The 23,969-nt window shown below is 29.6% G+C and overlaps 7 protein-coding genes across 7 annotated transcripts; 5 read left to right on the forward strand and 2 right to left on the reverse strand.

The window, feature by feature from the left end:
* Positions 1–2,568: 2,568 nt before the first annotated feature.
* On the forward strand, positions 2,569–3,725 carry BX663DRAFT_440727 (homoserine kinase; the record flags this gene model as incomplete). Its single annotated transcript, XM_051523414.1, has 2 exons — positions 2,569–3,279; positions 3,378–3,725. The coding sequence occupies 2 exons, from the start codon at positions 2,569–2,571 to the stop codon at positions 3,723–3,725; spliced, it is 1,059 nt and encodes a 352-aa protein (XP_051379669.1).
* A 3,250-nt stretch (positions 3,726–6,975) lies between these two features.
* On the forward strand, positions 6,976–8,735 carry BX663DRAFT_520026 (Metallo-dependent phosphatase-like protein). Its single transcript, XM_051529064.1, has 5 exons — positions 6,976–7,182; positions 7,257–7,471; positions 7,533–7,634; positions 7,692–8,142; positions 8,191–8,735. Exons 1-5 carry the CDS (start codon positions 7,038–7,040, stop codon positions 8,601–8,603), a joined length of 1,326 nt encoding a protein of 441 aa, XP_051379670.1. The 5' UTR covers positions 6,976–7,037; the 3' UTR covers positions 8,604–8,735.
* A 2,361-nt stretch (positions 8,736–11,096) lies between these two features.
* On the forward strand, positions 11,097–11,625 carry BX663DRAFT_440625 (uncharacterized protein; the record flags this gene model as incomplete). Its single annotated transcript, XM_051523405.1, has 2 exons — positions 11,097–11,315; positions 11,395–11,625. The coding sequence occupies 2 exons, from the start codon at positions 11,097–11,099 to the stop codon at positions 11,623–11,625; spliced, it is 450 nt and encodes a 149-aa protein (XP_051379671.1).
* Positions 11,626–14,133: 2,508 nt separating this feature from the next.
* BX663DRAFT_520030 (uncharacterized protein) lies at positions 14,134–16,184 on the forward strand. The gene is made up of 6 exons (XM_051529065.1): positions 14,134–14,626; positions 14,698–14,759; positions 14,825–15,002; positions 15,084–15,416; positions 15,472–15,615; positions 15,684–16,184. Exons 1-6 carry the CDS (start codon positions 14,181–14,183, stop codon positions 15,820–15,822), a joined length of 1,302 nt encoding a protein of 433 aa, XP_051379672.1. The 5' UTR covers positions 14,134–14,180; the 3' UTR covers positions 15,823–16,184.
* A 1,158-nt stretch (positions 16,185–17,342) lies between these two features.
* On the reverse strand, positions 17,343–21,183 carry BX663DRAFT_440604 (uncharacterized protein; the record flags this gene model as incomplete). The annotated part of the gene is made up of 4 exons (XM_051523403.1): positions 17,343–18,026; positions 18,136–18,221; positions 18,348–19,869; positions 19,975–21,183. The coding sequence occupies 4 exons, from the start codon at positions 21,181–21,183 to the stop codon at positions 17,343–17,345; spliced, it is 3,501 nt and encodes a 1,166-aa protein (XP_051379673.1).
* A 475-nt stretch (positions 21,184–21,658) lies between these two features.
* Positions 21,659–23,104, forward strand: BX663DRAFT_520043 (SCO1/SenC-domain-containing protein). The gene is made up of 3 exons (XM_051529066.1): positions 21,659–21,740; positions 21,789–21,926; positions 22,004–23,104. Exons 1-3 carry the CDS (start codon positions 21,684–21,686, stop codon positions 22,649–22,651), a joined length of 843 nt encoding a protein of 280 aa, XP_051379674.1. The 5' UTR covers positions 21,659–21,683; the 3' UTR covers positions 22,652–23,104.
* Positions 23,080–23,954, reverse strand: BX663DRAFT_520045 (uncharacterized protein). The gene is made up of 4 exons (XM_051529067.1): positions 23,928–23,954; positions 23,689–23,874; positions 23,515–23,617; positions 23,080–23,379 (listed from the first exon to the last, which is right to left on the reverse strand). The coding sequence occupies exons 1-4, from the start codon at positions 23,933–23,935 to the stop codon at positions 23,284–23,286; spliced, it is 393 nt and encodes a 130-aa protein (XP_051379675.1). The 5' UTR covers positions 23,936–23,954; the 3' UTR covers positions 23,080–23,283.
* Between the last annotated feature and the right edge of the window lie 15 nt (positions 23,955–23,969).

Consider the following 23,969-nt stretch of genomic DNA (forward strand, 5'->3'; position numbering starts at 1 on the left):
TTGGCTGTGATCCTTCCCCCCCTTTTTTTTTTGTTTTTTTCTTAGTATAAATCTAACCATATTATAAACTATATGTTATTACTGCTGTCTCTAGGAACAGTGTATGCACATATAAAATCAAATATAATATCATAAAAGAGTAAATTCATAATGATTAGATCATCGAATAACTTTAAGTAATTTTTTTTCTATATATATACATGTATATGTAATGATTTTTCAATTATAAAATCAAATTTTGACTAAAACAGCTATTCATTTTTACTGAAATAAGAGAAATAATTTTAATTAACTTACGGCCAAACTTGGGCTATACAAAGCATAAACAACGCATCAACATATAGCTATGGCATAATATAATAGAAAGCATTGAAGAAAAAAAATTATACAAGTAATACTAAGAATATAGAGAGATGCTAACACATATTCATAAATATATATAAATATAAATATATACATATATATTATAAAAACAAAAACAAAGAATGAGCACCTATACACTTTAATAGAAAATCATGGAAAAACGTCTTTGTTTGTATCAGGAATTGATCTGACTATATTATTTTCAAATGAAATAGAGACTAATTAAAAGAAACTTTGTAATAGATTAAAGAAGTATACAAATTTAGGAAGGAGCAAAAATAGATTTAGCCGAAATAAAACTACTAGTAGTTTTTAGACATATTTACCTATAGAAATCTAAATTTCCCATTAGGAAAAAAAAAAACTTATTTCCGAAATACTGATATTATTGTTTCTGACGAGAGAATGCAGAGAAGCTGATTACAAACAGTTTGTATATCATGAATGAATGTCTTTCATGGCATTGCAATCACGTTTCCACATCATCTTGGCATGTTGTATACCTTGGTAGCAGAAAAAACCTCTAAATGAAACGTTTGATTCATCAAAAGACAGTATTTATTTTAAAGGAAGCATAACATAGACATGTGTATTCAACATAGGATGATAGATTGATAGTTTTTACTGTCAGTATGTTTAAGAAAATATAGTCTATTTATTGTTATTATTATTGCTGCTTTATTCACTTTTATAGTTTTTTTTTATCATGGCATTTAGATTTTGTAAGAATATAATATTATTTAATAGTTAATTTTCTAATCTGCTGTGGTATTTCGCCACTACCATAAGCAGCTGTGAACATATTTGTCCTTCCAGGATTGACCCTATATGGAGAAAATTGATCTACTTTTTGTATGTTTATCGATTGATTCAGATATCATTTTATATATCAAATTCTTGGTTTTTATCTAGAGTTGATAGAATATGAAGCTTTGTTAGCAATAACAGCATCTGCAACAAACCTGTCTGTTCGAATTAGGCTTTGGAAAAGAATTTTTTCTTTTCTTTTCTTTTTTTTCTTTAAGAATTCATCCTATTTAAAATTATTAAATTATATAAATGCTCTTCTAATAAAAAGTTTATCTCTGTATAAAATCGTATCCATTAAAATTAAAGACTTTGTAAAACATTTCTTTTTTATATTTTCTTCTACATACATCTTTGGAAATGGTATTTTAGCAAAAGCTGATAAAGTATTAAGGCTGCTGATTTCTTACATAATTATCCATACTAACCAAGTGAAATTAATCATATAACGCAAAAAGAAAAGGGAGTAGTAGTAGTAGTAGTAACTTAGACGGCATATGTTAAAGGAAACCAATAGGAAACCAATAATGAAAGTACACCATGTATCAAAGTGTATGCATAACTGTTACTTCTAAGAATTATTTAGTGTCAAGCTGGTAAAAGACATTATAAGTAAAACAAGTTATTTAGATGGATTCAAAAAAAAAAAAGCTAGAATTGATTAACACAGATGGCTATGCAAAAAAAGGTTGATTTAAGATAGTCTTAGTTTTAATCAATCCGTTTTGTCTATCCAAAAATAGTATATACTCTTTTTATCTCTTTTCTTTTTTACCCTGTGTCTCTAATAAGAGTTTCAGTGTCTTTTCTCCGTGTATGGATTATTTACTGATCTACAATATGTCTCATACTCTTTGAGCTTGATTACTTTCGCCATGGTAAATTTTCTCCTGAAATTCCTCCCCTTCTCTTGGTACTAACTTGATCAAATGCTTATGCAGTCATTAATCTAGCATTTGAAGTTAAAGTTTTCTATTCCTTTTCTTCTTCTTCTTTATCTTTTGCCCTATTCTTTTTTATTTTCTTTGTTTTTCCCTTTTTGATCCGATCCGGGCAACACAAAAGAAGCTCATCAAAAGAAACCATTTTACTAAATCGGAATATTAAAACAGCTGGTCTTTAAAACATTTTCCAATCATCTTTTTTTAGATTAAACATGCTGTATGACCAAGAATAAGTAAATCATATATTAGCCAGTCACTTTTTTTTTTTTTTTTTTTTTTTTTAATTATTTTCATCTTTGACAAACAGTAACTAAATTCTTTTTTTTTTTTTTTTTTTTTTTTTTTTTTTTTTTTTTTTTTTTACATAAATCTCTTTCCTTTATAGATTTACTGAAAAGATCTATAGATACAGTCAGTAAAAAAAAAAAAAAGGAGGAAGGTGAGAACAATGACTATGCTCAACTATAACGAACCTAGAAAATTTCGCATTAAATCACCATGTTCAACAGCTAATATCGGTCCTGGTTTTGATGTCTTGGGTATTTCCCTATCATTATACTTAACAATTGATGTTGAAATACTACCTCCTAGCGATAAAACACCTTCCTTTGTTATGACTTATTCAGGAGAAGGAGCGAAAGATGTTCCTCTAACGGCCGAAAAGAACCTAATCACTAAGACTGCATTATATGTTCTTGCTGCTAACGGCATTCATACTTTACCTCAACCTCTCAAAATCCATGTAGATAATCCTATCCCCCTGGGTCGTGGTTTAGGTTCTTCTGGTGCTGCTGTAGTGGGTGGTGTCCTGTTAGGTAACGCCCTTGGTCAGTTAAATTTAGATCGTGATAGACTCCTCGATTACTGTTTAATGATCGAAAGACATCCTGATAATGTGGCAGCTGCCTTGATGGGTGGTTTTGTTGCCTCTTATTTGCGTGAGTTAAGTCCTGAACAGATGAAAAATGTACCTGCATCCGAAACTTCTCTTTTAGATATCGCCGTTACTCAAAAGTCTGTTCCTCAACCTCCTGTAGGTATTGGACATTATGTTAGATTAGGTTGGAATCCAGATATTAAATGTATCGCTATTGTGCCTCAATTTGAAGTCGCTACGGCAAAGGCAAGAGCTGTGTTACCTACACAATATGAAAGAAAGGATATGGTAAGGAATTTCAAATTATTTACTTTATTAACTAACTAACTAACTAACTATAAAAAAAAATGCCTGATTTTATTATTATTATTATTTTCCTTTTATAGATTTTCAACTTCCAAAGATTAGCTGTGTTAACAACTGCATTAAGTCAAGTTCCACCTAATCCTGAATTGATTTATAATGCAATGCAAGACAAAGTTCATCAACCTTATCGAAAGACATTGATTCCAGGACTTCCAGAGATCTTGTCGACAATTACTTATCAAAAATATGATGGACTTTTAGGTATTTGTCTTTCTGGTGCAGGTCCTACTATTTTAGCTTTAGCTACTAAAAATTACGATGAAATTGCCAAGGCAGCTATTGCATTATTCAAGCAACATGGAAACTTTGAATGCTTTTATAAAGTTTTAGATGTAGTTACAGATGGTTCTACTTGTGTTGATTTATAAATTAAAACAAAATAAAATAAAAAAAGGAAAGAAAGGAGGCGGATGGAAAATGTATCATGAAATTTAGCATTTAATAAAAGTATATTGAAAAAGGAATGATAGAATAGTTAGTTGAGTATTATATAAAAATAGGGCTACTCTATGTGTAAATTATATATCCTGTGTACACATTCATCTTATAATCATTTTACTACTTTTTTTTAAAAAAAAGAACTTCCATATAAACAAGTTTGCAGTTTTTTTTTTTCTTCCTCTTCTTCTTCTCCCCTTACTTCTTCAATTTGCTATAGTTACCCCAAGCCATTATTACTTTTATCCAGTGTTTTGTATATTATTAAATTATTAAAGATATAGGAATATTCAAAATAGTAATTTGATTAAGGTATTTCATGATTTGACGTTTAAATAGTTAATAGGAACTTTAAAATGGGTATCAATTGTTCAAAAGTCAAAAAAAAAAAAAAAAGAGTACGGTAGAAAGTGTATCTTTGCTCTTCATTTTTAATTACACGATGCATTGTTTATATTAGATAATCAATTTTTTTATTATCAGCTTTAGTTTTCACATTAAAAGGATTATTTATTATAAGTTTGTCATATTGAGCAATTGTCATAGCTTTGGAGAAGACTTTTTTTTCCTTGCTTTTTCTTATATGCTTCTATATCTTTCAGGTTTTATTTTACTTTCCATTGCTATTTTATCCTTTGAATTCTGGAAGGGGAGAGGGCCTTCTTTTCAATGTGACATAAAGATCATCTGTGACACACATCTCTTTTATAATTGTACAATATCTGAAATGAGAGTCTTGATAACTGTTTGAGCATCTTTCTACTTATTTTTTTCTTAGTGATATGAGAATGGTGTTACACTGATTATTTATTTATTTATTTTTTGAAAGGAAGCTTATTAAGGAGGAAGGAAAGAGGGTCTTCAATTATTTGTGGTATTTACATATGGTGAGACTATATTATAATGAGTTGCAATACGGAAGATGATCATGGGGTAACCAATCAAGGCACTAACAAAGATATCAGCTTCGGTTAGATCGTGTGATAGGTAACCAAAGAATAGGATCAATTATTAACGTATTACGACAAGCAGACAAGTACTGGTGAATAACAAGCAGAGACATCTTTCATTCAGGATCGTCAAAAAGACAAGTGAACTGAAATAAACGTGTATTGAGGCTTTCAACAGAAGGGATGCCTTATTTTCAAAGTAATATTTTATGAAGATAGTACCATTTAGTGAGCGATTTTTTTTTATAATTGCTGAAGATAAGGTAGCAGCTTAGTAAGTAGTGTATCATTGGTGAAGAATGCGAAATCGAAGAATGAATTGAGCATGTCGTATACTAATACGTTCATGCATATGAGATAGCTTAGCGAAATACAATATATAAACTCAGGAGGAGGGGGGGGAGAGAGGAGGAGAAGGAATATGTATAATGTCCACCAAATGTACAGTGGAAGCAGCTATTTTGACGGTCTTTAAGGGATTTGATCGTTTTGGAGTTAAATATGTTGATAGCCAAGCCATATTTTTTCAACTGTGAGCGGACAGTTTGTGTATAGAGACGAGAGGCAATTAACTAGTCAAATCTTGATTTGTTGAAGATAGCAATCGAAGTAATTATGTTTATTGTAGAGATAGAGATAGAGAGAGCGAGAGAGCCTAGCAAGGATCGTTTCAAACAAGAGTATACAGATCTAAAAACCCTCCAGGATTGATAAGTGTGCCAAAATAAGAAAAACATTTATTCTGAGGTAACGTTGTTGTTACAAAGAGTGCAGAGCTGTGATAAAAGGTCAGGGGCAAGTAGCAACGTATTCTTTGTAAGTTCCATCTATATTCTAAAGTATAACTATGTTCTTCATAAAGGTCAAGTAAAGGCTGAAACAAAGAGAGATTCGCTATAAGAACTATATCATCAGCTTAAAGTAAGTATGTTAAATTTAGAACTAGTTGGACTAGATCGTTTAGATGGTCGTCAGTGAAAGCTTGCGATCTTTTTAATATATTAGGTAGATTATTAATATAATTAGAATAAAGAAAAGGTGAGAAAAAAAATAACACTTCAGTTTTTGGAGAAAACCTAGTGGAGGTTGCGTTATTGAGAAGGGCTTCAATCGGGACGTAATCGAACAGGTTACAAAGTAGAATATTTAGAGGAGCGGCCAGTAAATGGTTTTTTTGTACCGTCTACCGTATGTAATTTCAATCCACAGTGTTATATGCAGATTTAATGTCGAAAAAAAAAGCTAATACTGGATTGATCTTACGTTTACATCTAAGAATATTACATATTTCTACTAAATATGGGGCTTGATCAAAAGAATCTCGAGCTGCACAAAATTCGCTTTGTGAAATATCTGATAGGGGACTATCTACTAAAAGATAGGGATATATGCACTAAACTCTATAAGAATTTTTGTAAAAGTTAAAATGTAACTAATTGGTCTAATTGGTCTATAATTCGCAGGGTCGGTTGATGGGACATTTTTTTTATCACGCTTTTTGATCAATTTGTCAAAAGTTCCTAGGTGAACAGTTTGATATACAATACCATTTGTCTTATTCAATTTTATTTTTTTTTCTACCTGTCTTCCAACACTCACAATTGATTCTATTCTTTAATTGCCTACGACTCGGGCTGAACATAATCGTGCTTTATGCTATCTTACAGGTTAGTTACCTGATGGTACTCCCCCCCAAAAAAAAAATTATGTTTTTCATCCAAATAATAATTTTACCTGATTCTATGCTACTGCTTGTCTAAATATGTACTACCGGCAGCAAATAACTAGTTCTGCGACTGACCCTTTCACTTTTTCTATTCAATCACATTCCTAACAAACGTAGGAAGCTATTTATTGCCCAAAATAGCTCCTTCACTTATGCATGGACAATTTTTTAGTTGACGATATATCACATGCTCATTTAACTTGATTACCTTTAGCATGATAAAATCCTCTTGGAGCTGACTTGGTCAAATAGTTATGCAGTGATTAACCTCGTATCACATTTCTAATATAGTTCGTTATTCTTTTTTTTCCCCTTTTAACTGTCAAACGTATTTTTCCCATTCTTGACCTAACCAAGGGAATATAGTAGTAGTTTATTATGTGGTCAAACAGAGGAGGTTTTAAATTTTATTCAATGGTAATATGTATATTTATATAAATATTTAATTGTAATAGTATATAAACATGCTAGCTTTCTTTTTTTTTTTTTTTTTTTTTTTTTTTTTTTTTTTTAAAAAAAATACATGTATTTATAATTATATTCTATTTTACTTCATAATTTTGTAAATGTATTTGAAGATAGTTTTCAACTGGATTTTTATTTGTCTCTTATCGTGTCAATGTGGGCCTTTTGTTCATGCTGTAGCTGCAAAAGAATTTAACTCTCAGAAAAAGCATGATAAATTATTTGGCAAGTTTCTTCATATCACTGGTAAAATACAATTTATCGTTCAACTGATACTCAATTTAATCTGAGGCGTTTTTTTTTTCCTCTTCAAATATAAGACATACATATTGATCCATTGTATCTTGAAGGTTCTGATCCAAGTAGAATATGCCATACTATTACTGGTAATGGTTCTGAAATTACTGGTAAATTTGGCGCCTTGGGGACTCGATGTGCTTCTCCAGTGCCACTTGTTGATGCCACTTTTAAATTTCTTAAAAAAGAGATAAATCAAATTGATTTTATCATTTATACTGGTGACACCGTTAGACAGGTAAATATTTTTAGTATTTATTTGTCAAATGTCTTTTTTTTTTTTAAGAAAAAAAAAATAGAATCGAGATGCTAATTTACCTGTAACTCACGATCAAGTAATTAAAGGACACACACTAGTTGCTGAATATGTTTTGAAAAGTTTTCCAAAGGGAACACTTTTTGTAAAGTTATATAAATATGTATATATACATATATGAATAACAAATCTATTAAATTAGTTTCCCACTATTGGTAATAATGATGCTTTCATGTATAATCAACTTGAAGAAAATGATCCCTTATTCCCAATACTTGAAACTATTTGGAAGCCTTTTAAACTTGATTTGACAGAGACTTTCACAAAGGGTGGCTATTTCATTCAAGAAATTATCAAGAATAAGCTTAGTATCATTAGTCTAAATTCGATGTTCTTTTATAATCCAAATCTTGCAGTAGAAGATTGTATTTCTTCAACTAGTCCTGGTACAATTCAACTCGAATGGCTTGAGACTCAATTAAAGAAATTGAAGAAGAAGGATGGTAAACATCAAGCATATATCATAGGACATATTTCTCCTATTGATGAATATGGTATTCGCATTTTGAAAGACGCTTGTTATGAAAAATATTTTGCTCTACTTGGAAAATATGGCAAGTATATTGCTGGTCATTTTACTGGTCATACAAATGGTAACTCTAAAATTCAGTATTATTATGAATTCTAATCTCTGTTATTAGCTGATACTTTAAATGCTGTTATTCCTAATGGTAATGGTAGTTATGGATTTATAGCTGCTGACGATCAATATGCTATAGAGCAAAAAGAAAACTTAAAAATGTCTATTGTTCCCCTCTTTAATGCACCCTCTATTATTCCTTCAAATAATCCTGCTGTTCGTGTTTATGATTATGAAACAACACATGATGGCAAGTATCCTATAGGAACAATTAGAGATTGGGATCAATACTATGTAGATCTTATTAAAGCTAATGAAAAGAGAACAGTCAAGTTTAAATTGGAATATACTGCCTCTGATCTCTATCATGTTCATTATTTTGATGGTAAAGGACTTGGTAAAGCTGTCTTAAATGTTGCTACTAATGAAAATGCACGTCAACGCTATCAAAGATATTTTAATGTTTCTACCTGAAAATAATCTATTTCCTCTTCTTAATCTTTGTTCAAACATGTTTAACACTCCCTTTCTTATTATAAACCATACATGTATATGTATTTTATGAATAGGATTTATTCTATTGTAAATATGATAAATCAACTTGACAATATATGATCAATAAAGTTTACATATTTAAACAAACAGTGCTACAAAGAAACATGCATGATCGTCATGATGATAAGAGTAATTGCTATGTACGTCGATTCTATTCGTTTTGTAACACAGTAGTTGTCTTTTTTTTTGGCATGAAATGTGTATCAGATATGTTTACTAGGCTATTTCAATAAATAAAATAGTAAAAGTAAACAAACAAAAAGTCAAAGAGGACTAAACACACATACAAAAAAAAAAAAAAAAGGAATTATGTGAAAATTAGAGAGAGTTATCAAAGCAAGTCAAGAATAGGTAAATCCAGATTTAGTATTGCTGTATTAATGGAAATAAGGAACCAATTTCTTAAACAAAAGTCTAATAAATAATTAGCATGAATTAAAAGAGACCTTTTAATTGTTCCTTATTTAATGACATGATGTAGTAGTAAATCGTATACTGGAGACAAGATATAGAATGATGACCCATAAAATACCAGCGCATATATTGCTGACTATTACTACAACTCTACCTTCAACAAACATACAGTAATGGAAGAGGAAAAAAAAATCAATTGATAGATAAGAAAAGATAAAAGAGGTGAATTCGTTTCAGAACAATGTTTAATTTAAACTATTTAATAATATATAATACAAATCGACATATTCTTTCTTATTACAAAAGAAAAGACTCTTTAATCACAGTAGATACATTGCCATAGTTAATAGAAGAGGAAGAAGTAGCAATCAAATAAGAGACAGTGACAGTGACAGTGACAGCAGTAGTAAATAAGCAATAATAATTTTAATGCACATATTATTATTATTTCAAGAAGTAATAGCTAGTTTCTTCATCATGACGATTTACCAATTTACTTATGATATCACTTATATTAAAGACATTATCGTTGTCGACGGAATTCTTATGTAATATATAATGATGATTTCAACAAATAAAATAGAGAAGCAAAGATCGCTTTTATATATGCAAATAAAACAAAAAAAAAAAAATAAATAAAATTAAACAGGTTTGAGCAATAATTTCTTACTGTTAAATATCATTCTTTATTTATATTTATTGACTCTGATTTATTATCAATTACTGACATATACACACAAATATATGTCTTCATTATGTTACACAAGTCAAAGCTTATTTTATACTTGACGTAGATACGTTTTGAAGGACAAGAACAAAAAAAAACGATCTTTGTATACATGTATACTTGATTCAATTGATTTATAATTTAAACTTTATATGCATGGTCTATTACTCCTTATTTACAAAAAAAAAAAGGCTTTGAATCGTATTTATTAAGTGTGTTTGATCCTACATATAAAATATGTAAATCCTCAATTATTATTATTTTAATTATAAGACTAGCTTTATTTGGAATTCCTGAATCAATGACGTTATTGTTCTATAACTCCGACATCGAAATTCTAAAAATGGAAAAGACTCGTTTTTCTGTGCCTTAAAGTATATACAAGTAATGTCTGGTGAGAACAAATTACATTTCATCTTTTTTTTCTTTTTGAATTCCTTTTTATTTTTATTATTATTATTATATATTACTTACACTTAGAAATGACACAAACAGATGATAATTGTAGTTACTTTTCATTAAATAATCCCTCTATTATTAATAAACCAGAGCCTACGATAACTGCTTTATTTTCAACATCTAAACCAAAGCCTAATAATTTATTGAATAGAAGGCAACAGACTGCTGCTGCTTTCTTTCAACCATTAGAATTGCCTTCTTTACCGCCTCTTTCTCAGTTATTACCATCTGATAAAAAGCAACACTTGACAAACAATAACACTACAACAATAGCCGAAGAAGGAGTTTCTACAATGCGTATGAATTACCCTACCACCACCATCACCGCTAATCCTTCAAATATAGCATCTGTTCAACAACAACAACAACAACCTATTTATTATGATAATGATGAGAACACAATCACTTATCCTGTAACATCTACAAACCTGATTCCAAATAATACTACCAATAGTCATCATAATAACAATCAGAATAATACTGTAACTACAGAAGTATTAATGGATCCTAATAGTGCTGCTGCTGCTGCTGCTGCTGCTGCTACTACTACTACTACTACAACAACAACGGCAGCAGCAGAAACAGCAGCAGCAGCAGCAGCAACAACAACAACAACAACAGCAGGGGCTCAATCTTCATTTCCTACCACTACAAATAATGATATAATGTCTATCAATCCAAACATGTATCAATTAAATCCAACAACATCTGTAGATCCTACTGCAGCCATGATAGCAGCAGCAGCAGCAGCTATTAGTCAATCAAATTATCATAATAATACCACTCAATATTATACTAACAATCCTTATTCTATGAATCAATCACATCAACAAACAACAAGACCTCGACAATTATCAAATAGTTCAGAGAAGGTTTATTCCTTTGTAGCTATCCCTGGTACAAACCAAAAGAAAAGACCACGACGTCGTTATGATGAGATTGAAAGATTATATCATTGTAATTGGCCAGGATGCAGTAAAGCATATGGTACTTTAAATCATCTTAATGCTCATGTCAGTATGCAAAAACATGTAAGTAAAAATTTAGATGTATAATATGTGTATGTGATCTGTATTTATTAACACACAACTTTTTCATTATCATTATTAGGGGCCTAAACGACATCCTTCTGAATTTAAAGAAATGAGAAAAGAATGGCGTAGACAAAAGAAAGCAAGAGAAGCGGCCAGTAAAAAACGAAATAACATAGACAATAATACAGTCATATCACAACAACAGATAAATGGTAATGACTCTATGTATCGTCCTAATGCAACTACATTTCAACCGCAATATACTCAAATACCAACAAATACCATGTCATTAAATGAGTTTTATTAAATAATAAGAATTGTATATATTTTCTTCTTCTTTTTTTTTGGCATTACATTTCGTTTATTTGCCTCTTAACTATGTATACAAATATATTATATACGTATATCTAATTTGTACAGACCTTTTTCCTCTTTCTTCTCCTTTTCTTTCTCTCTCTGTCTCTGTCTCCTCAATGGAGAAGAAAGCTATACATACATACATACACACATACATACATACACACACACATACATGCATATTCTATTATACAGGAAAATGTTTATATAAAAAAATAAAATAAAAAAGTTTGTTGTACATTTTATTCAAATATAACATTTTTGGTAAAAAAAAAAAAAAAAAAAAAAAAAAAAAAAAAAAAAAAAGACAATTACATCATGATATGATTTTAAAACCTCTTTTTTTTTGTTGTGATTATTATGTATTTTCTCTTTTTTTTTTTTATTTTATACAAGTTTAAAAAAAGAAAGGATAATGATAAATTACATACAAAAGTAATGATATATATTATTATACAGAATATCAAGATCTTACATAATGTTTTTTTTTTATTTGACAGCTTATTATTTAACTTTTATTTATTTATTGAAATTATGATGTAACTTTTATGTCTGAGAATATACGTCAATCATGATCCTTTTTTTTTTTTGCTAGCTATATAACATTGCGAATAAAAGAATGTAAAAAGAGAGAGAGAGAAAAAAAAAGGGAGCATTTATATGTATGTGTATATGATATGATAATACTCGATTGAATATATTAGCAAAAACCCGGAAGATTGAATCTAATTTTTAAAGAATATAAATACAAAGCAGTTCAATTCAAAATTTATAAAGATAAGGATAAATAGCACACACTTTATTCATTTTTTTGTGGAATTAAGCAAAGGTAAATCGAGGAATAAGAGTGACTAAGGATGAAGGCTTTATATTTTATTTCTTGGCTTAATTTAAAGATTGTTACTATTACTTCTCACAACTTGAAAAGATAATGAATACAATAGGAATTGACAAACCTCGTCAATTAAACTGATCAGCATCATCTAGTATAAAATGAAGAAGATGAAAAAGAAGAAAAGGCTGTATATAAATCAATCAAACAGATGCAAATATTCGTAATATTAAGCTTAATTTTAATTGAAATAACATTATTATGTAAAGAATCAAATCTTTTAAAAAGTAACGAAATATATAAATTCTTCAAACTGATAAAGATATTAACTAGCTTAACATACTAGAAATCAATTATAAAGACTGTATAAATAAATATAAATATCAATATAAATATAAATGTATATATGGAATACTGGCCAAGTCCTTTACTATCAAAATTGAACTAATAATTATTTATATTTTCATACTCTTTCTACAAGCGGGACAGAGTTATCTTATAATCAACTTTAATTCCTACTGTATATATTAGCAAATGTGTTTTCTTTTATTCGTGGTATTTTGTGATGTTTAACACCATGAGCAGCTGCGGATCTACCAACAGTTGCATGCTAGACATTCAAGCTTTTTAGATATATTTCTAAGAAATTAACAATGTGAAAAAAAAACCTAAAATTATACATTTATACTAAACTGTGGGGGAGGGGAGTGGGAAAGAAGTTTCATATTAAATTTGTAATTTTTTTTTTAACCGAGCTGCATATTAAAAGAAATAAAGAAGAATAAATAATCAAGACAAATAATACATTCATTTTAATACTAACAATGATAAAATATTGGCATAGGAAGCTATTGATAAGGTATTCTTTTACCTTCAATTGATTCTTGTCTGATTTATTTAGTCTAATAATATTCTTATAGATATACCGTCAACACTTTACGAAAAAAAAATTCGACTTTACTCTTATAAAATAATAATAGTCTCGTTTTATTGATGAGAGCCTTTCACGAAACACCAAACTAGATTAGAAAAGTAACCACACAGGTCATGGGGATTCATAACTCTATAAAGAGCATTATTTAATTAGATATTCTTGTTGAGTGTAGTATTATGCAGGGTCGGTATCTTATTCAAGACAATACCTCCCAAATTCACAGGCCTGAATTTGATTCAAGATATAAACTCTTGTTATTTATACCTATATTCTTTATTATTAAAAGTATTTTCGTCAAACAAAAAAAAAATAATAATATACGTTTTAGAAAGAACTATACTACTCCAAGAAATTTAAATTTTGCTAAGTTATCACATCTAGCTGTAAAGTATAGATCTATAAACTTTATCTTTTTTAGTTACTTTTATTCATTATTTGTGGGGGTTGGTTTCCTTTCTTTTTTTTTCAAGTTAACATTTATCTAGTTAATTACAGAAGAAGCATAATAATAATAAAACCAGTACCAATAAAATGCTAATCAAATGCAAATTATACAAGTACAAGGACAGCAGCCAATTCACAAACATCTATAATGATTTTTTTTTTTTGAAAATCCGCATATAGCAGCAAGAAAAAAAATCCTGTAGTATAAATTCTATTATTTTTCTTGTTTCCTTTCTTTCTTTCTTTCCTTTTTTTTTCTCTATTTTCTTTATTTATTTTATTTTTTTAATTTATTATGAATGATAACAACAGTCCAAGAATATCAGAAAACAAGTTCATGAATTGGATTTCTCCACAAACAAAAGAACTATTTTTAAAATACAATATTGCTAATTTATTATTTTGTTATTGTCTTCCCTTATTTTATGTATTTTATCCAACCCTTTTAATGCCTGCTATCTTTCTAAGATTTTTATCTTTTATCATTGGTTGGATTTATAAACTTATTTCATCTCATCATTATCACCACCATCCTCAACAACAACAAACAACAAAAGGAAATAAAGGTCTTGCGACTAATAATAATAACGCAACTATAAGTCAGGATAGTCATATGTTAGTTGAAGATGAAATGAATAACATGTATTTTTGGTTACAAAGATGTTCGATTTGTCTTGATCAAACTTATAATTTATGCTTGGAGACTTGTCGTGATCAATTCTGTAAAGAATGTTTTTCAAGGTAAATTAGATAAAAATATACATGTAAATAGTAGATTCACCATTTCGTTACAATATATACATATTTATTAGATATATTGAAGAAACAGTAAACCAGTCTTGGGGTTTAGGTGTTACTCGTATTAAATGTCCAGGTATGAATCATCTCTCTTTCTCTCTTTTTTCCCCCTTTTTCTCTATTAACTTTTTTTTTTCTAAGTTTGTCAGGAAGTAATTAGTCAAAATGAATGGAGTAGATATGTTTCATCAGATATTATTGAAAAATACAATAAATATAATCAGCCTTATCGTCCTTTTTCTCGTTATTGCAATACTTGTCAAGCCCCTGTTGCACCATGTCAATCACCTAGAAAAAGTGCGAGTCTATCACGGGAAAGGTAAATTCATAGTTAAAATAGAGACAAAAGAGTATACAACCTTTTTTTTTTTAATTAACCTCTATCTCTTCTCCTCATTAGTCGTTTAGAACAAATTGCGAGTGATTTAAATGGTTTTTCAAAATCTATAAAAAATAATCCAAATCTAACTCAATTAGTGGATGAAACACTCATGACATTCTTGACTGCTTGTCAAAAAGGTGGATCTTCCTTTCGTATTGGCCGTATTCAAGGTATTTATAATCAAATTATTCCAATTCTTTGCAAGATTGTTAGAAAGATAGATTATTATAATATGGAATTGTATGAAAGATCTTCATCTATTTCAAAACAGTTGGTAGCTTTAGAAGTCATACCGGAAGCATGGAAGCAAACTCAGTTTTGGCATATTGCTAATTTTCCCATAGAAACATGGTAAGATATATGTGTATATATATATATGTTAATCATAATATTAATATCTTAAAAGTTCACACTGCGGTGATAAAATATGTTTACAATGTGGTGAAATGGCTCATTTAGGTACAAGTTGTTTAGAAAATTTAAAGTTAAAACTAAAAAAGAATTGCCATAATGAGCTTGCAGAGACAATTCAATGGAAATTAAATCATACGTAAATATAACATAATTTGTGTACCTACAACTCATATTTGCTGACTGGCATGTATTTATAATAAATAGGAGACCCTGTCCCAATTGCTCAGTCATGATCAATCGAGATGAAGGATGTAATCGAGTGGATTGTTTATTATGTGGATATCGTTTCTGCTGGAGATGTGGATCTAGTTGGGCTCAAGTATGTATAAATATATATATATAAATTGAAGTAATGCCACTATTTAACATATAAAAAGCAAAAATGTGGATTTTATCAATGTGGTGAAGAAGTTAGTTTATTAGAAGAAGCGAAACAAGAAGAGAATGTTTCATCCAAGGTTTGTTTATTTTTTAATTTTTTAATTTTTTTTTTAAATAAATTAAACAAAGAAAAAAAAAGACTTATAGTATGATATTGTATAGGCTGAATTAGGAGTCCCCGATATGCATGCAATTGATGCTCGTCGACAAGTCATAATCAATAGCAATTAAAAAAAAATATTTATTTATTTATTTATTTATATACCAAATATAATTGATTTTAAATGCAAATTTATATAACAATGCAAGAAAGAGAAAAATGAGCTTTATGTGTTTTAATTTGTTGCTAATAGGACTATTCCCTTTTTTTTTTCTCTTCGAATAAATACATATAATACATGATTTTCAAGAATTTGTTGCTGTTGCCAAATAAAATAGTAGGGGCTCTTTTATGTTTAGATTATCGTCTTCTTCTTCTGGTTCTACAATATTAATAAAATCCAGCTTAGCAAACAGATCGTCAACTTCCTCTTGTTTTCGTTTTTTATTTGCTGTCACTTTTTTATCTTCTTCTTTTGTCAATGTATTTTCCCAATCATCAAATACAACTAACGGTTGCTCTTGTTCTTTTTCTTCTTCTTCTTCTAAGCCTAGAATATTTAATAATTTTGTATCATTGATGGCTTGTCTTATAAAAGTAGAATCAAAGTTCATTTTTTTTTTTTTATGTATCTAATTTTTTAAAACTCTATTTTTTTTTAAGATTACCTTTATATAACTTTTTTTTATTAATAAATTAATTAAAAAAAAAAAAAGAAATTGTGATATCACCAAAAAAAAAAGGTCATTACAATAGACTTGGGGGGAAAGGTTTTAAGTCATCATGAAAGGGTTTTATTGTTGAATTTAAAAAAAAAAAAAAAATTGCATAAAAAATGTCGGGATTGGAATTCATTGTTCCTGATTCACCATGGTAATAGTATAGTGTGTTGATAAACAATGAAATTGTAGACATGTGTATATCTTAATGACGATCCTATTTTTTTTTCCCTCTAATAAATGATAGGTAATGTCCAATATGACAACTACCATTGTTATTTTGTGAGATTTTACACAAAATAAAGCCTTTTCATTGGTTGATTATAATAATAAGAATAAGCATACATCATCATATCTAAGAAAGTCTTGGCTTTTTATCTAAAACAAAAAAAAAAAGAGAAACTTCATTCAAGTAGTAGTAGTTTTTTTTTCTTTAAACTTTCAAGGGAAATGATGGTTGTTTTAAATAAAAGTCGTGACACTTTTATACATGATGAGTATGCTAGATTTAAAACTGCATTTATTATAGAGGAGAAAAAAGTAAATCCCTTACATTTATCACTGTAAACATTACATAATAATTTTTCTTTTTTCATTTATTTATATATAATTTCGAAAAAAAAAGAAAGAAAGAAAGAAAGAGGGGAAGGGTATTTAAGAAAGTTATTTCTTACTTATAGCTGTTGTTGTATCACTAGTTGATGCTAGTCTACTATGATGATGATCACTGCTTAACTTTGCATTATTATTACATTGTGGGGTATCAGAATCACTTTTAGAAGTCTTTAAGGCAATTACAGATCGACTCATCTTTTTATTCCCATCAGACCGTCTTGCTTTTACTAAATGCCCTATACCAGGTAATAAGAGTCCTTGTTGAGTTGTAGATCTTTGTTCATTCTTAGGTTCTTCTGTTGGTTTTTTCGTTGCTGTCACATGCTGTTGAGGTTTTGCTATCTTATTATCACTGTTATTATGAATTGACTTTTTCCATCGTCGCCATCCTTCAAAATCAATTAATGCTTGCATACATCCCCATTCAATAATCTTTTTCTCCAGCCATTCAAGACTTACAGGCTTTGTTAAGAAATCATTACATCCTGCCGCTAAAGCAGCATGTCGATCGGATTCTAGTGAGGATGCTGTTAAAGCAACAATAATGACAGGTGATCGAAATACGGATATTTTATAATCTTCTTCTTCTTCATGAGAGCTTTCTAAACTTTCTTCTGAACCTCGTTGTTGACGAAAGGAGGTAGGTAAGACACCAATTTTTTGTTCTTTTTCAATAGAACGAATCATTTTGGTTGCTTCAATACCATCCATGACTGGAAGTTGAATATCCATCTATAATAGTATAAAAGTTTAAAAAAAAAAAAGAAAGAAAGAAAACTTGAATTATTGTTATTCTATTTACTAATATTAAATGAAATCCACCTATTTTCCATTTATCCACTGCTTCTTTTCCATTACTTGCAACAGAAAACTTGATTTGATGCTTCTTCATCCAAGTAGATAAAATGGCTTGGTTAATAATGTTATCTATATATGTGTATATGTATATGATTAATATTCCTCTGCAAATATATAAATATATACTTTTCTCTCTCTCTCTCTCTTTTTCTTTTTCTTTCTCTTTCTCTTTCTCTTTTTTTCTTTCTATTATACCTTCTACAATCAAAACATTGATAGGCGGACTGATGACATCTGTAAAAGGTGTTCCCTTTACCTTCTTTTTCTTTTTATTTAGTTTAAAATTGGTCATCATTTTTGATATAGTTTTCTTTTTCGGTGCTACTGGTATCTCATCCATAGTGTTGGTGATTGAAGGTTTATTATCAACTGCTTCAGTCGTTTGTAGTCCAGTTTCGACTACCTTTTCAGCTATCGTCTTCTCTATATTGGTTACCGTTTCTTCCGTCATAACTGCTGTGTTACTAGACAAAGCATTCATTAACGAAGAATTATTTCCCGAATTTGTGATTACAAAATAGTCCTGATCATGTTGTTGTGATGATCGTCTTCGAACACCAAAATAATGACTATTTCCCTGTTCTCTGCGTATAAAGTGTTGCTCTGGTGCTGGTGCTGGTGGTGATCCACGGGGACTATTTTGAATGATTTGATTTAGAATAGGTGGAATGGGACTTAATGGTGAGGTCGCAATGGCACAAAAATGAGGCTGAACGACTGCATGATGCCAAACTGTATGAAGTGCAGTCAAGAATCGTCGAGGACCCGCTGGTTTAGGCACAACGACAACACGTGGCATACTAAAAGGATGTGGAGATGAAGATGATAAGACAAAACATTGAATCAGATCTCGAACAGCTTTATAATGGGATAATGAACTAAAATAAATAATGGCAGAGGAACCATGATGAAAAAAATTATGGGGTGAAGATTTCTTATGACGACGACCATGATGAACAGCTTGTTGAAGGACATAGGCTGAAGCAGGGGGTTGAGAACGAAATTCAGAAAGTTTACGTTCAAGTGTGGGGAGATGATCGTCAATAAGAATAAAAGCAGGCGGGATAGCATGTATTTGTTCTTCTTCAATCAATGGAGTTGGAACAGTTGGAGGAATAGGACCTGCTGTTCGTAGTAGTGGATTAGATGATTCTGCATGACTTTTAGGCTCTTTCTTTAATGACTGTTTTTGGTCTGTAATAGGTACATGACTAATATCCGTATTCCAACTAGCTAAACAGCTTGTTAAATGCTTGGCAAAGATAGATTTTTCTGTCGCATGTAAGACCATCTTTAATCCTTTTAAGCATTTTATAAACTCTCCTAGCTCTTTTAGACTGGGTTCATTAGAAAATTGAATATTTGAATAATATTGTTTTAATAAAGTCGTACTCTTATTATTGTCATCTAATTCAAATATTGTCCTATTATCTTCATTCTGGGCGCCATAATCCAATTCAACTGAAAATTCAAATTCAGTTTTCTCTTCATTGATTTGTTGTATAGATGAAGTAGCATGAATATAGGATATCAATTCTGCTGTCAAATTAGCATTGGGCAAAAGCGAAGGATCATCCGTATTTGAAGCAGAGCTTGTGTGAGTAATATAGAATGTAATTTTACACTTCTTTTCTCTCTTTGTTCTATTTGGTGTTACATTCAAGCCGACTTCAATGCAAGTACTTGGTGCGCAGCATTCAAGCACATTACGTAAATGCTAATGAAAAAGTAAAAGTAAAAATAAAAATAAAATAAATACAGTTAAATCATTGTAATCTTATTTGATTACACTATACACATATTACATTATATTATATATTACATTTAACAAAGCATGTCGAATGGCTCCTTCATCACCTATAACTGACGTATGATGTAAACTATTATCATAGTGGTAAATAACAAACTTGACATTCAACTTGGATGCTACACCAGCTAAAGCATCACCAACATTTTGAAGTAATTCACCAATATCAAATTCATTCAGTTTTAATTCAGGTAATGATGGTTGTATATTATTGTTTTGTCGACTCTTTGACCATGCTTGAGCTGTTAAAGCGGATAGTAGATGCAAATGAGAACTAATATGACATACTTGTCGAATCATGACACCAATTGCTGAAATACTAGCAATAGGAACTGCTAAAGAGCAAGCATTTAGTAATTCATGTGTTGTATTAGTACCTGAAGATAAAATAGAAGTAGGAGAAAATTGTTCAAGGGTTGTGATGACCATTAATGCTACATCTTGTATTTCCTGTGACACAGTTGTCAAAAAGGCAAGTTGGTGTTCATGAAATGCTTCAGTACACTGATCTACAAAGTATTGAAGTCTAGCTTGTTCATTGACTAAAGTATGATTGAGTCTAACCGTTTTAGTTTGATTAGCGATAAGAAGACGATTAGCAAATCTAAACAAAAGAGTAGTCAAGATAGATAAAGCGATAAGTAAGATACGTCCTGGTTGAATTAAAGAAGAGAATCGTACAGGTGTAGGAAGAGGTAAAGAAGTTGCAAGATAAAGATTAGTAGTAGCCATGATAAGGGCACTTGCTGTAGCCCAGTTTAAATATAAATGAAGTGGTGTTGATTTATTATTTAAAATAACAATCATGAATAACCACCAGAAAGTGTAACCAGGTAAGATAATATAAGGCAACCAATCCATCCAATCATCAACAAGCCAAGGTAAAGAATAAATGATAATAATAAATTCAATAAGTGACTCGAATAAGCAAAGAAAATCAGCGATATAAATCATACGACGAATTTCTATCAGTATTTCATCTTGCTCCGCCGATAAATGAAGTTGAGACAATTGAATTTTATATGAATTTGTGATATCATTTTCACTATGATCCGATGAAGATGGTGAAATACAACTAAAACTTGAATCTTGATGAAGTAAGTCAGAGGTTGTCCAGGCAGAATGAAGAAAACCTAATCTAGGCCTATTTAGTTGTTTTTGTTTTATTGAGGTATTATTTTCACATTGTACATTGAATTCAGATTTCGACTTTAGATCTACCATTTTTATAACAATGATCTTTCCTTCCTCTTTTCTTCAAGTAAAGAAAGAGTAAATGCTATTAATTTTAATATTTCTTTCTTTCTTTTTTTTTTTTCTTTTTTTTTTTATAAGAAAAAAAGATAATGAAATATTATTTAAAATGTGCAATAAAGAAGGAGAGAAATAAACATTTTTAAAAAAGGGGGGTTGAAATATTTACAATCTGTTACACCTCGATTTTTTTTATATAAACATACATAATTTACAAGTACAAGTCAAATAGAAGCTTTTCATTGGTTCAGTTAATAACTAAAAGACATTTGACTTGATAAATAATAAAGGCTTATTATTATTATCATTAAAGAAAAGCAAGATTTCACACACAACAAAAAAAAAAAGGAAAAAAAAGAAACTGAATTTTTTTATTCTCCACACATTATATACCCCCCCGCACGTATAGTATGCAAACTTTTTTTTTTTTTTTTTTTTTTTTTTTTTTTTTTTTTAAGAAAAAGAAATAAATGTCACTATTAACGAAATTAACAAAACCGATTCTCGCAAAACAATGTTCAACTAAAGTAAGATTAAATTGAAATGCTATTTAAAACTAATGTTTTATATGGTAGCCACAAGTAACATTAACAACAAAGAGATGGTTGACATTAACAACTAATACAAATAGAGCATATCAAACACAATTAAAAAATAAACGTCATTATTCTTCTACACAGAGATCCCCTTCTTCTTCTTCTTCTTCTCCTAAGGTATGAATAAATTATCATAACCTACATTTGTTTTATCTATTTATCTTTCGTTTTTTTTTTTTTTTTTAACCATTTAGATCTTTACTTGGAAGTCAGCAGTTGTATTAGGTTTAACAGCTGTAGGTCTCGTAATATACTTTAAAAACGAAAAAGAAAAACTTAAAACACTACGTGCTAAACGTGAACGTGATAAGATTCGAAAACTGGGTCGACCCGCTATTGGTCAGGAACCATTCGAACTCTTTAATGTCAACCAGGGCAAACGAATGACATCTAAGGAAATCCTGCAAGGACATTTTTCATTGGTTTATTTTGGATTTACACATTGTCCTGATATTTGTCCTGAAGAATTAGACAAAATGGCCGAGGTTGTGGAAGAAGTTAAAGAAGTAGTCCCTATCTTTATTACAGTTGACCCCTTACGTGATACCGAGGAATTAGTTAAAGAATATGTACAAGACTTTCATCCAAACATGATTGGACTGATAGGAGACGCAGAAGAATTGAAAAGAGTAGCTAGATCATACCGTGTTTATTCTTATACTCCACCTAACGTTACCCCTGAAGATGATTATTTAGTGGATCATTCCATCTTTATTTATTTAATAGATCCAAAGGGACGATTTGTAGATTGTTATGCAAGAGATACTTCTTCTGAGGAAGTAGTAGCTAGTGTAAAGAATTATATCCAAGACTATCTTCAAGATGAAAAACAAAAGAAATAATGATAATAATAAAATATATAATCATGTTTATTAATAATTTCCTAAAGTATTACTTCGATTTAAACATGGCTTATGCTGTACATGATGATGATTTATTGTAGAACGATGTCTTGGAGGTGGTGGCAATGGAGATGATACAACGGGCACTGAAGTAATAACGATTGATAAATCACTTTTATCTTTACTAATGTCTGTGTATAAACAAAATTAATCATGTAATTGTGAAAGGACGTATTTTTCTTTAAATACAATTACTTTCTTCCTCTTCTTCTTTTATTGATTGATAAATATAGCTACTATGTCTTCTATGTAAAACAGTCTTATTCTCTTCTTCTTGTCTATGTTTCTTTTTTTTAATTGTCATCAACTTTTTAATCTTTTGTGAAATTGATATTAGTCCACTATTGTTGTTATCCATTGACGAAATCAAAGGAAAGAAAGAAAAAAAAAAAAAAGAGAACTATATATCATGTGTATTTATATAAAACAACCAAAATATTTATAAGAAAAGAAAGAAGCTAAAATAGGCTTTTCCCTTGAAAAGGTATAGCTTATTTTAATTAGTATAAACCAGCTTTCTTTATATAATATATTACAGTGAAATCAAACAAAAAAAATAAAGCAAATATAACTTATGATTCTTCCATTGTCACATCTTGAGTTACTGTCACAATTCTACCACCTCTTTTACCGTTATCTGGTTTTCCAAGCCCTGCTGCACGATCAGCCTAATTGTATATATATATATATTTATATGTATATGTATATAGATACAGATATAGATACAGATATAGATACAGATATAGATAGACAGATATTTAGTTTCAATGTCCTTATCTATTACTCTCTCATCATTCTCTTACCTCTTCTTGTGTATATGGTTCTTCTTCTAATTTCTTAAGTCTTCTTTTGTGTAATTTACTCTTCAAATGCTCTGTTAAATGATTTTCAGAAATAAAATGACGACTATAATATGTTTAATAAAATTATATATGCAAATTATGTCTGTATTCTTTTTTTTTTTTTAGGGCACTTACGCACACTGAACACAGTAATGTTGACCAAGACCGGGTAAATCTGTATCAATTTCTTGATGCTTCAGCTTTTCATAATTTTCAGGCTTCAAATCACCATGGATCTGATCAAGATCACGAGTATATGCTCTTGTACGTTGTTTACGATAATTATCTCGAATACCATGATGTGTTCTCTTACGGCGAAGTCTAAAATAAAAATTGTTAAAGTGGTACTTTTCAACTTGTATGTCTGGTTTTACCTTCCCATTGTATAGATTAATAATAGATCAACTAATTAAAAA

Source organism: Cokeromyces recurvatus (genome assembly GCF_025118155.1).
Source record: "Cokeromyces recurvatus strain NRRL 2243 chromosome Unknown BX663scaffold_28, whole genome shotgun sequence".
NCBI lineage: Eukaryota > Fungi > Mucoromycota > Mucoromycetes > Mucorales > Mucoraceae > Cokeromyces > Cokeromyces recurvatus.